Source organism: Enhydra lutris, unplaced genomic scaffold (assembly GCF_002288905.1).
Source record: "Enhydra lutris kenyoni isolate GAN:26980312 unplaced genomic scaffold, ASM228890v2 scaffoldscaffold29, whole genome shotgun sequence".
In the NCBI taxonomy this organism is placed as follows: Eukaryota; Metazoa; Chordata; class Mammalia; order Carnivora; family Mustelidae; genus Enhydra; species Enhydra lutris.
In genome coordinates this window covers 22,699,945-22,712,668 of record NW_019154113.1, presented here as the reverse complement: position 1 = coordinate 22,712,668, position 12,724 = coordinate 22,699,945, and the positions used below count along the sequence as shown (strand labels likewise).

The 12,724-nt window shown below is 60.0% G+C and overlaps 1 protein-coding gene across 1 annotated transcript; it reads right to left on the bottom strand.

Annotated features, from left to right (window-relative positions):
* Positions 1-4,466: 4,466 nt before the first annotated feature.
* Positions 4,467-10,449, bottom strand: LOC111152704 (cellular retinoic acid binding protein 1). Its single transcript, XM_022511276.1, has 4 exons — positions 10,315-10,449; positions 9,625-9,803; positions 7,689-7,802; positions 4,467-4,517 (listed from the first exon to the last, which is right to left on the bottom strand). The coding sequence occupies exons 1-4, from the start codon at positions 10,382-10,384 to the stop codon at positions 4,467-4,469; spliced, it is 414 nt and encodes a 137-aa protein (XP_022366984.1). The 5' UTR covers positions 10,385-10,449.
* Positions 10,450-12,724: the final 2,275 nt, after the last annotated feature.

Here is a 12,724-nt window from a genome sequence, read left to right as displayed (position 1 = left end):
TCAACTTTTAGAAACATATGCTGAAATATTTATAGGTGAAATCTGAAATGTCTAGGATTTGCTTCAAAGTAATCTGAGAGAGGGAGCGCGTGTGAAACAAGTCAAAGGTGTCAAAGGCTGTTGAAGCGGGGAGGTGAGTGTATAGGGGATGATTACACTATTTTCTACTGTGGGGAACGCTTGACATTTTCTGAGTTAAAAAAAAAAAAAAAAAGACAGGCCCTGTAGAGAGGGACTCCCCAATCTCGACAAGCACCTAAAACAATGACCCTGAGGGACCCACACTGGGGTTGCTTAAAAGTGGAGGGGCTGGGGCACCTGGGTGGCTCAGTCATTGTCTGCCTTCAGCTCAGGTCATGATCTGGGGTCCTGGGATCGAGCCACACATCGGGCTCCCTGCTCAGCGGGAAGACTGCTTCTCCCTCTCCTACTCCCCCTGCTTGTGTTCCCTCTCTCACTGTGTCTCTGTCAAATAAATAAATAAAATCTTTAAAAAAAAAAAAGAAAGCGGAGGAGCCCTGATGGGTTGGGGTCCGCACAGCGGTCTGTCCAGTTACGCGCGCACGCCAGCGGAGGAGACTTTGTGAAGACTAGTTTTCACTCAATGACGCAAGGATGTTCCCGCCAGGATTGAGGACTTTGCCGGTACTAAAGGGCAACAGTTACAGTAAAGGTTTCGGGAAGGCAGGAAGATGCCTGGAGTGCACTCCCCGGGGCTGACATCTCGGGAAGGCATGGGTGGGGTCAGCTGGGTGGGGTGCCGCTGCCTTTGCAAGCTCGTTGCCCCACCTTGTCTCTGATCGCAGCCTCGCTGTGTAGTCCTACAAGCTGGCTGCCATGGTGGCGAGAGGGGGCTTCAAGCAACAGGGGGCCGAGAAAGATGTTACAATATGAATGGGGTCTTGCATTAAATATTTCAACATTACTTTCTCCTTGGAGCAAGACGGCACATTGTCTAATTTACATTGCGCTGGTAGTCGTCCTGAAGACAAGACTTCGCAGAAATCTGCAAGCTAGATGCACCCCTGTCCTTCCTGTTACCTCCGTGTATTAGCAGCAAGTGCTTTTACTTGCAGGTATGGAAGCATAACTGGCGTCAACAAAGAAGGGCTTTTTTCTTTAATCATGAGGCAATACCCCCAGTGATGGGTAGGGACTGTATTATCTCAGGGACTTGCGACTGGTACCTCCAAGATTCCCTTGGCCTTTTCCTCACAGGCATAAGGTGGCTGCAGCAGCTCCGGGCATTGCCATCTCACTCCACACTCCGAGGCAGGAAGCAGAAGTTAGCTGCTCCGCTCTCCTCTCCCATCCGGAAGAAAACGTGTTTCCCAGAAGCCCCACAACAGACTTTCCCGTAAGTCTCTGGCCAGACGGGGCGGCATGGTCAGCCCTAGTTACAGCCCAGCATTGACTTTTGGGGCCTCTACTGTGGGAGGCGGGCAAGGAGGGGGGCTAGGAATGCCCAGCCGCCTGCCTCGAGATGGACTAGCGCACGCGTGCCCAGTGCCCAGGGGCTGGTGGGGTCGGTGTGCGCTCCCACGTCCACCTGGCCTGGAGGACAGCGGCGGGGGAGGCTGGGCTCGGCTTTCCATAGGTCAGGCGGGCAGGGCAGCACGTGTTACAGAGCGCCCCACTCGCCGTGCGCCCCGGGGGCCACGCCTGGCCTCAGGGACCACACAGACGAGGTGGCCGGCAACGGCAGGAGCTGGCCGGCAACGGCAGGAGCTGGCCAGTGTAGAGCGACGACGCAGGCCCACCGCAGAGGCCGCGCGGGCACCGGGTAGGGGCGCTGGCTGGCGGGCCTGGGGCGCGGGTCCGGGCCAGAGGAGGGGCGGAACCGGGCGGGGGCCAGGGCGAGGCGTGGCCAGGGCGAGACGGGGCCAAGGCGAGGGGGTGCCAAGCCGGGGCGTGGCCGGGGTGGGGCGGGGCCGGGGCGGGGTGGGGCCAGGGCCGGACGGCCCAGGGAGGGCCGAACCCTTCCAGGCTCAGACGCGGGAGCGGGTTCCGACGCGGCGGCGCAGGGCTGGGCTCACCGGCGTCGCAGGACCCCCGCGCACTGAACCTTCACCCGAGCCATGCGGGTTTTACTGTCCTCCCTCAGCGTGGAAGCCGCCCAAGGCCCTGCCATCCGGGGGCCCCCCCTGGCCGTCCCCTGCAGGACTCCGCCGGCAGGACGCACCCCGCCCCGCGGTCACGTGGCACTCTGGCAGAGCGACGCGCCCCGCCCCAGCGGTGATGGGGTCCGGGTGGTCGTGTGACCCGGACCGCCCCGCGGGACACCGGAACGGAGGGCCGCACCTGCCGGGCGTCGACGAGGCTCGCCCCGTGCTGCCCTGCCGCTGAGGCCGGGGGCGTTTGGGCTTTTAGCCCCTGAGGGTGTGCCCCTGACACGGCCCTCTGTGTTCTGTGGAGCCTGCGGGGCCGAGTCGGGGAGGCCTTGAGTGCCGGGCGGAGTGTGCCCTCCTGAGCTCGTGCTCTGGCTCGCAGGCCGGTGGCCGGGCCCCCCTGCACGTGTGCCAGTTTCGTGTGCTGCGCGAAGCTTGCGCCGCCCGTTGTGGCCGCTGACCCAGACCCGGATCTGGGGAGCCTTCGTGTCCCTTCGTTCAAGACAATTGGGAAACTCGGTGCCTTGCTGTTCTGGAAAATGAGGACCGGGCTCGCGATGTTCTAGGTGAACTGCTGCTGATGCTTGCACATCCTGTCATCCAAATGCAGCTGCGCTGGCCTGTGCCCCACGCGGGCGTGAGAGCGGGCAGTCTCCAGAAAAGGCTGATCAGGAGGGACGACCAGGTGCCTCAGTCCCTAAGCCTCCGCCCTCTGATTTACGCTCAGGCCATGATGTCGGGGTAGGGAGATGGAGGCCCGCCTCTGGCTCTGCGCTCAGCCCGAGTCCAGCCCGAGTCCGCTGGAGAGTCTCCCTGTCCTACCCTGCCCCAAAAGGGCAACACATGTGCCCCCGTGTGACGTGTGCTAACGAACATGATGGAGATGGCTGAATTCCCAGAGCCAGGAAAGGGGACGGTCCTCTCACATCCTCCCTCCAACCAGGAGCCTGCACGTGCCCCGTGTGGGGATCTGGAGAAGACCCGGCAGCAGCAGCAGCCCGGAAGCCTGTCCGCCAAGATGTCTGGGGCCCTGCCCAGTCCACCCACGGTGAGGCGTCCCCAGCACCCGTGGATGGAGTCTGCCCTTGTCCCTGTGCCATGACCTGCCTTTCACACCTTCTCCTGGCCTCAGCCATGCCTGCGCACCGCTGCTCAGCTAACACTAGCCCGGCTTTACAGAGAGCCCCTGCTGCTCGGACAGCAAGGAGAGGGGCCCAGGAAGCCAGGAAGCAGTGGGGGCAGGAGCTGTGGCAGGGTCCACTTCAAGGAGGGGAGAAGTGTCAGCAGTTAACCCTGTGGGAATGTTGGTGCAGATATGCCGTATTTTCCCAGTTTTTCTCCTAAGGAAACAGGAATCCAGATTTTCATGTGAAATCTCCTGATTTGAAAACATGAGAGTTGGCAACAGTGGAGTATTGTCGGCTTACATGTTCAGACCCATTCTGCACCTGGCTGTGTCTGGGGATGGTGACTCACTGTCCCCTACATTCCACTTGGGCTTGGCCAGTGGGCAGCACAGGTCGATCAGAGATCGAAAGGTGGGAGGTCACGATACTTAACCCCTTGGTTCCAAACCAAACTCCACCTCCACGCCCACCCCCACCCCCACACGTACCCTGGGGCCATGGTGTGGACAGTGGCTACCTTCCTCCACGTACTGCCCAGCTTGGGCATGGTGGCCTCTCTCCCAGGCCATAGCTCTTCTCGTCTGGTGACCCCTCTGCCCCTTCTGTGTGCAGGTGTGGAAAGCAATGGCTCTTCTGTTGCTAGTCTGATGGCCACCTGAGCCTTTGCTGATTCGCTCCATCCTGTCCCTATAAGTGCCTGTGTAAGTAGTCCCTTTACTCTGGGCTCCCCTCAGTGAAACCTCTGAACGTCCCTTCTTTTCCTGTTAGGAGCCACCACCACACAGACTAGTTCCGTTAGAAAACAGCACAGTGAAGGCCACACACACCCAGATCTGTGGTCCTTTTCCTGCTGGAGGGAGCCCGGCTTGCACCACTGCTGTATGCTCCAAGCACGGCCCGAGGCAGCAGCTGAAGCTGAAGCCACTTCACAGCCCAGGGATGTGCTGAGGACAGCACGTGCACCAGAACCCCAGGCTGCAGCTGAAGACACGGCGTGAAGACGGGAACAGCCTTGCAGTGCGGCTGACCAGTTTAATGGTGGGCAAAAGCATGCAGATGCCACACTACGGAGCAGCAGGGACTTGGGGGTACAGAGGCCTTGGGGGGACACTACAAGACCGTCACAGGGGAAACGGGGTCACCTAAAGTTGGTACGGGGCAAGGGGGGGTGCACTGGCAGCTCAGACCTAGCCGTTTCTCAGCCCCCGAAGTCGGGGCACGCCGGCTGCCTTCATTCCCGAACGTAAATTCTGGTGCAGACCACGTCATCGGCGCCGAACGTCTGTGGAGAAGGAAAGACAATCAGAGCAGACGCCTGTGCAAACGTGTTTAGAGCACGTCACTCATAGGGCCACTTACTGCCCTGCTAAAGACCCTTTGTTAACCGACGTTCAAGTCCCTGGGCCACATGCTCGCGCTAACTGCTGAGGTCTTTTTTTTTTTTTCTTTTTCTTCTCTTCTCCTTTAAGCTCCGCACAGGCAGAGAGGCAACTGGGGTATAGAATTATATGCAATTTTCCTTTGTTTCTGGAGCCCATGAATGCCAACGTCAGAAATGCTTGGTTTGAAAAATGAAACTGCAAGGGGGAGATGTCCCATTGGACATTTCTGAGGTGGCTCTGTCTCTTCAAATGACTTCAGCAGAGCAAAGGGCCTGAGCAGCCAGAGCTCTGGGGTCACTCGCTGACCAGCCAGAGGGGACGGCATGGGTGAGAGCGGCTGCTCATCCTTAAGTCACCGGCAGGCTGGATGGTGGGCGGCCCGGCCTCCAGACCCCACTTGATGGCACCCAGTGGGGGAGGCTGCTTGGTGGCCCCAAGCAGGAGGGAGGCGGTTTCACACAGGGCTGGAATGCAGCAGGACGATCTCAAAGGGTCGCTCCAGCTAAAGTTCTATGGCTTTTTGTCTGTCTGTCTGTCTGCTATATGATCTTAACTCTCCCCCAAACTAGCAATCGTGAATAATTCATGATTGCTAGTTTGGGGGAGAGTTAAGATCATTTACTTAGAGGTGCTCCCACATCAGGGTCAGAAGAAAAACCTCCATCCGGGGAATGGTTTGGGCCCATCATATAGCAGACAGACAGAGCGCATGTCTGCCGACGCTCACTTTTCTACAGGAGTGCCCCTCGCTCTCAGGTTCTCCACGGGGCTTGAGGCCCTGGGGGAGGCTGAGAGCCCGGCTAGACCTGGACCTTCAGCTTCTCGCCCCCACCTGTCGGCTGGCCAAGAGCCTCTCAGGAGGCACATGGCAAGACCTGATTCCAACGTGTGTCTCAGGGGAAACACTAGCCCTGAGTGACACCAAGAAGGAAGCACCCGTCAACAGCTTCTCTTCCAAGTGGGGCTCGTGGTCACACAGGCACAGTTGTAGCTGCTGCGGACACTTCTGTCTGCAGGGGATACTGTGCCTGGAGAAGGAGGGCAGGGGGGCAGGGGTTCCCACGGAGATCCCCCTCTAGGGGTGCCGACCTCTCAGCTCTGTGGACACAGAGGATGTGTGGTTGGGGTCCCTGCCATGCACTGTGACCACCCTCGCATCCGACGCCTCCCCCAAACCCCCAGGCTGACCAGTAGCTTCCTGATGTGCGGGAAGAAATCACATTTCCAACCGCATCTGAAACGTCCTTCCCTGCAGGCACCCGTGACAAAACATTCTTGAAAGCAGCTCTGGAGTGTCCCAGAGTGGTTTGAAGGAAGATACTCCGTTTTCACAGAAGGGAACTTACAGCCCCCAGGGGACAATTTACTGTGGGCACTGGGAGAGCTTATGGCAACTCAACTAGGATAATCTACCTCTTGTTATGAGGAGACGCATCTCCCTGTGTTTGGGATTTATTAACGATAACGACCTTCGAAACAAAAGCCCATATATCAGGTCTCAAATGCCAAGAATTAACACTCCCTTTGAGGCTTGTCTGGTGGGTGGAGCTGGGTGGGGGGAGGGGGTCGGAAGTCTTGGAGTTCTTGCAGCAGAACGTGCTCTGGCCGTTCGGGGATTGCAAGGTTAATAAAATCACACTTTCTCACGGAGCAAGCCAAGCCTGCTAAACTCTCAGCCACGCTCCAGAACTGAGAGCTTTGCTGACTCTGGTACCAGTGAACCTTTTCTTCCACCTTCTCCTAAATTCCACGTCTCAGCTTCAAAGTGCCCCTCCAACCCCATCAGGTACTCCTTCCCTGGAACTGGCATTCACCGGGTTGCAAAGGAAGCCGGCCCCTTCTCTATGAAAGCAGACAGGACTCAGAATCAAGCCCCGGAAGGATAAGAGGAGAGAGAGGGATCAAGTAGCCTCAGCAGGAGTAAGAGAGACCGCCCCGTTCAGGGTCTGCCCACAGGATCAACGTGCAATTTTAGGGCTGAGAGCACCGCACCCAGGGATCCAACTCCAGTGGCCGCCCTCATCCTACAGCCTGGGAAGGGAAGGGCCATGCCCAGATCGCACAGTGTGGCTGGCCCACGTCCCACCCTTCGGGCTCCTTCCCCAGCGCTGGAGGAGGACGTGAGCTAAGATGGGGCAGGCAGGTGGTCTTAGAGAGAAGACGGTAACAATATGCCTCGTGGAGAACAAAGGACATCGTTTCCAGGTTACCCACACAGCTTTTCCCCTTGTGCGCGCGCGCGCGTGTGTGTGTGTGCGTGTGCGTGCGCGTGTGTGTGTATGCATATGCGTGTGTGCATGTGTGCTTGTGTGTGTCTCGCAGATGGGGGGCGGGGGGAGGGCGGGGTTGTGGCAGGGAAAGCCTGGTCTATTCCGAAACACAAAGGAAGAGTGACTGAGCCCTCCCCATCCTCCCCAACTTTCTCTGCCCCCAACATCTGAACTAAAGGACAAGGCCGGGTGTGATTAAACTGTGGGGGTCTCTAAATTGGCCTCACCAGGTCCAGTCTGTGTGGCCAGGATCGTTTAAAATGCTTTAATCTGAGTACCTTGCAGGGAGAGCCCACCCTTCTCTGTCCCCGAGGACCCAGCCTTTGGGTCCTTTGGACACACAGGCCTTTTCGGCAGCCACAGGCCTCGCCTGGCTCCTGAAGGCCACTGCAGCTGGTAAGGCTGGGGTGCAAACGTTTGCTCTCTGGGGCTCCCGGGCTGACAGGCTAAACCTGAAATCTTGCCCTGGCGGCAAAATGGGGAAAGGGAAGGGGCAGAAAATCCCTCTGCAGAGTGAACCCCCCTGGGGCCTCGCAGAGCCCGGCGCTCTGGCGCAGTGGGAAGGGAGGCGACTCAGAGAGAGCCACGGGGTCACCATGGGGATGCACAGTGGGGCCACGGCCACCCATCTCAGCCCTGCCCTGCCCCGACCATTAAACAAGGCCTGCCTGCCACCTCAGCGGTCACCTTCAGGCTCTCCACTCCCTTTTTACTGCAGGGCCCGCAGGGTCCCGCCCTCCGCCCAAGGGAGGGCGGCATCATCGGGGGACCGTGGGCTTGATTCAGGGGCCCAGACCTCACCAGAATGAGCTCGTCGTTGGCCAGCTCGCGGGTCCAGTAGGTTTTGGGGCCGTCCCCTTCGAGCAGAGTCTGTGCACAGTGGATCTTGTTCTCACTCTCCCAAGTGGCCAAACTCTGCAGGCAGGAAAACCATTAGTGACAGTAATTACAGCCATGGTGGCAGGAGCAGAGACAACAGCGCGCCCGGGAGAGTCACGGCGGCTGAGAGAAGCAACACATGGTCCCTGTAAGCAGGGCACAGAAGCCTCCACGAAGCCCTGTGGAGTCCAGATTCAGAGGGCCGGTCATGGGTTTATGGGGAATAAATAGACTTCGTGTCCCCCCGACCCTCCCCCAAACGCGCACACGCGTGCACACACACACACACACACACACACTCACTCTCTCTCTCTCTCTCTCCAAACCAGCAGAGCTCTGGGCATACTTCACATTTCCGGGAATAAAATTCAGAGCACACGGTGATCCATTTATGCCGAAATGAACTATCCCTTCAAGCAACTGGGACATTAAGAACCTTCCCATCAGAACAAGACGACACTAGAGCCGCTAAGATGCCATATTTATAACCACACTGGCCGGCAACAGGAGCCCTCTCCTCCGCCCAGATTTGGGGATAACCCCTTCCTTGCTATGCGCACAGACTACTCTTATAAACCTGAGTCAGCTGGCTCTGGGGACAAAAACACTGCCCCCTCCCTGGTTTCAAGCTGTGGAAGGTGGCACAGAGCACAGTGCTCAGCGTTGGGCTGGGCAGGTGCCCAGCCCACAGACTCGCTGACACTTGCCAGGCTGTAGCATGAACCTTTGATATTTTTTCATCAGAGCCACAGTCTCTGGCAGTGGCCGCCGCTGAATGTCCCCACCTGAGCCCTGCCGATGGCCAGGCCTGCTCCCCAAGACTCCCAGTCACTCTCACTACACCGATCCACTCTTGTTTTTCCAAGCAGTGCAGTGACCACGGGCTTGGACCCTGCCAGCTCCAAGCCGGGACATCATTTTCTGGCTGTGTCAGTTCTGTGGGCCAAACATTGCCATGTGGGTTGACCCCTGGGGCCGAGTCTCTGTGCCCAGGGCACCCCACCCTACAGAGCAGACAGTCACCCCTCAGGAAAGGGGAGACTCAATTTCTCACTTTCCGGAACGTTATGAGTATTTCTTTGTTTTGAACGCTGGGGAAAGGGAGGGAGACATTTTGTCCCCTTTTAAGTAAGTGACAGCAGCAGCCACGATTTTTCCATCTGCATTCAAAATACACATTACCCGACCCTTCTTTCTACTCAACAGAATGCGATTTTTGCCCACGGAAAACGGGCTTGTACAGCGGCTGGCTTCAGTCCACTGGTTCATCCCAGGGACCAATATCGGCACAAAGAGGAAACTCCTGCCCTTGAGGACCAAGAGAGCCCTTCGTCCATTTCCCCAGCCGGAATCGGCCTCGCTTTGGGAAGACTCCGCCTTTCCTTCAAGACACCAGGCTGAGGGCCAGAGGGAGAGGTGCGGGCCCACAGGACTGCTGAAACTGGATCGGGGCATCCCCTGGGGCCCTCGGGCGGCGGGGGAGGAGCGGCGGGGGAAGCGAGCGCTGCCGCTCCACCTGCCACAGGAGACGTGGCGGCTGCCGAGCCCCGTAGCCGCCTCCGGCACCCGCACCCGCACCCGCACCCGCGCGGGACGCCGCCGCCCGGGGTCCCCCGCCGCTCCAGGCGCAGCTGTGAGCGCGGAGCCGGCGGCTTGGGTGAGGTGGGGACGGACTGGGGAGGACCTTCTCCCGCCCGGGGCACCCAGCTCGCGCGAATTGTCTCTGCAAACTGCCAGTGTACGGCCTTGCAGGGAAAGCGCGCTGCCGGCTGCCAAGGCCGGCAGGGGCGCGTCCGGCCGCGGCGGTCCAGGGCTCGGAGAGGGGATCCCGGGACGCCGCCCGCCTCCGGGGCCTCACCCTGCACTTGCGTCCGTCCACGGTCTCCTCCTCGAAGCCCTCTCCGACCTTGAAGTTGATCTCGGTGGTGCGCACGGTGGTGGACGTCTTGATGTAGAACTGATCCCCGTCCTGGCGGATTTCCACGTGCGGTTTGGACGCAGCCGCCACCGCCACTTTGCGCAGCATGGCGTTCACACCTGCGCGGGGAAGGAGGGCTGCGCCACAGGCTCGGTCGCGGCGCCCGCCCAGCACTGCCCAAACCCTCTGCCTAGAGATGGAGACCTCAAAACAGACCCGCTCACCCCCGCAACCCTCGCCCAGAGTTTCCAGAGGAGAAACTGAGCCCAGTAAGCGGCTTTCCCTGCGCAGCACGATGGATTCGAGGCGGGGCCTGGCCTCACACCGACTCTCCAAATTTAAAGTCCCCGATTCTCCTCGGACTCCAGCGAGATCTCCCCTCGCGCTGGTCCAGCACGAGACGAGGCCGAACCGTCGGGGAAGGCGCCAAGCCTCCAGCAAACGTCCGCGGGGCGCGCGGCTCCCGGGCTCCACTCGCCGCTCCTGCCGGGGTGGCCTTGGATCGCTCCCCTCGCCCTCGCCCCAGGGACGCCCTCCCGCCTGGGCCGGTCCCGGAGCCCACCCCGCGGGCCCGGGGAGCACCTCGGGGCCGCTCCTCCTCACAGGCGCCCACCGACCGCGCCAGCTCACCCAGCGCCTTGAGGAGCTCGTCGAAATTCTCGCTGCTCCGCATCTTCCAGGTGCCGGCGAAGTTGGGCATGGCGAGGCGGCGGGCTGTGGCGGGCTGCGGGCGGACGGATGGGCGCTGACAGCAGCGGCGCGGCGGGCTCGCTCCGGGCTGCGGGGCGGAGACTGAGCGCGGCGCCCAGCCCGCGCGCCTGGAGTCCCTGGGAGGGCGCCCCCCGCCCCGCCCCGCGCCCCGCCCCGCCCCGCCTCCCGAGGCCCTACCCGCGAGCCCCGCTCCCCGCCCGTTTGCCCCCAGCCGCGGTCAGTACCCCGGCCTCGGTGCTGCGCGCGCCGTGCTCGCTCTACCACAACCGGGCGTGGGCACTGGGGGAGGGTCGGGCGATAGGGCCCTGGCCCGGAGGGGACAACGGTGACAGCGGGGCGGTGGGGACGTGGGGAAGCACTGCGCCATTCTCTTTACTTTGGGGCGTGTTTGGGAAGAACTATAATAGAAAGTTAAAATACGGTGGGTGGTGGAGCCGTCAACGTTGGGAGCCGCCCTGTCCCGACTCTGGGTGGTGCGTTCTGGGCGCGCACAGCCAACGGTTTATCCCCAGCCCAGTGCGGGATCCTATTCCGCACCCACCCCCACCCCAATACACACACTGGCTCAGGGCCAATGCGAGCGAGTGATGGGAAAGCTCCAGCCCCCCCCCGACCCCCGCCTGGGCCCTGCCGCAAACCCAGGGGGGCGCGGGATGGAGGCCCTTGGCGTGCACGGGGCTGGAGACCGCTCAGGCCTCAGCCCCTCAGAACTGTGGTGAGGATGGCTGGAACCCGGGGTAGGAGCAGCCCGTTCTAAGGAGAAGCCTGGCTCTGCAGTCTGCAAGGCTCTCCTTCCTTCTCCCACTGCTCCTAAGTATGCACTGTGCTTAAAGCCCCCTTCTCCAGTGAGAGGGCACACACACTTTACCGTGGCCCTGTGAGCCTCCATGGCTGATCCCAAGTTTTCCTTCCGTACCCTGTCACTGTGCCGTCATCCCCCTGCCTTAGCCAAAGTGCACAGCTCAGGATTCTAGAATCAGCCACGCATCTTCCCTGCCCCGGCCCCCCACAGCCTCTGCCCATGCTGTGCCTGCTCCCTGGAATGCCCATTTCCTCTTGGGGTTCCTGAGATCTTGCCCGTTCATCACAGTCCATCCTTACACTGTCTTTTGTGATACTCGGTTTCCTAATCAAATGTGATTCTTTTCCTTTTAACCCACTGGGTATGTGTTTGGTTTTGCTCTGGCTCAAGTGTTCATCCTGCTATAAAGTGAGCTCCTACAGGGTGAAGACTGGGTATTCGTCAGCGTGTCCTCTCCTGCTCACGCAGCCAGGGGCCTCAGTAAATAAGCCCTGATTCGAGATGGACACGAGCGTTCTGCGGCCGGAGGACATGTGTGGGGTAGACCCCGACAGGGCTGCCGGAGGTCATGCTGCTCCTCGCTCTGGGCATCTGCAGAGGGCCGGGGCTGGGCTCTTGCCCTGGGGCCCTGAGGATCTGTCTTAGAAAGCAGCTAAGGATAAGAGAGTGGGGAGAGACCATCTCCAGCTGGAAGGAGATGTGGGCAGGGCTGGCCTTATCGGTGTGAGCCTCAAGCAGTCCCACAGGCCCCTGTGCGCAGAGGGGCCTGGGGGTTGTTTCTGTGCTCTGCTCTTCCCTCTTGCAACCCTTAGTCATTTTCCAACAATATGTCCTGCATTTTCAGTTTGCAGCAGGACCCACAGATTGCGTAGTTGACCCTGAGTGTGGGAGGCAGAGGGGAGGCCTGCTACAGAATCAAACTCACTTCCCTGAGGGTCTGGCATCTCTCCAGTGGGGGGGGGGCAAAACAGGGGTGCCACCTAGCTAATGCAAGCCTCCCCCCACCCCAGCCAACGCTGCTCCCCAGCAAGGCTTCTGCCATCTTAAGGCCGGGGCTGGGGAGGGGCTGGCGGTCAGCATTGGGGGGAGTCAGGACCACGGGGACAGCCCGTGAGAATAATCACAGGGCCGTGGATAAGACCTCCGTCCACGTGACTCACAGATCTTGCCGCAGGGACGGTCAGTGGGCAAAGAGGGGAAGATGGGGGGATGGTGGTAAAAGAACCAGAGGGATGGGGCAAGAGGTGCAGGTGGAGGGGTCCGCCCTCCAGCCGGGACTGCCCTGACGGGAAGACAGTGGGCATTGTCCAGGCACATACCAAGTCTGGGAGCAGGGTCCAGGAATGGGGAGGGCATGGCTGGTTTCCCATCTGCGTGTGAGGTGGTCCTGGGGTCCTTGAGAGCCGTGTTCACTCATGGAGTCTGGAGGTGGCCAGACTTCTTTTTTTTTTTTTTTTTTAAAGATTTTTATTTATTTATTTGACAGATAGAGATAGGCTGAAAGGCAGGCAGAGAGAGAGAGAGGAG

Excerpts from the sequence above, each read along its gene's own strand:
- LOC111152704 (XM_022511276.1), bottom strand. The coding sequence starts at position 10,384 with ATGCCCAACTTCGCCGGCACCTGGAAGATGCGGAGCAGCGAGAATTTC. Across the intron at positions 7,803-9,624 it reads TGGACGGACGCAAGTGCAGG|AGTTTGGCCACTTGGGAGAG; the intron begins GTGAGGCCCCGG and ends TCCTGCCTGCAG. Across the intron at positions 4,518-7,688 it reads CCAACGACGAGCTCATTCTG|ACGTTCGGCGCCGATGACGT; the intron begins GTGAGGTCTGGG and ends CCTTCTCCACAG.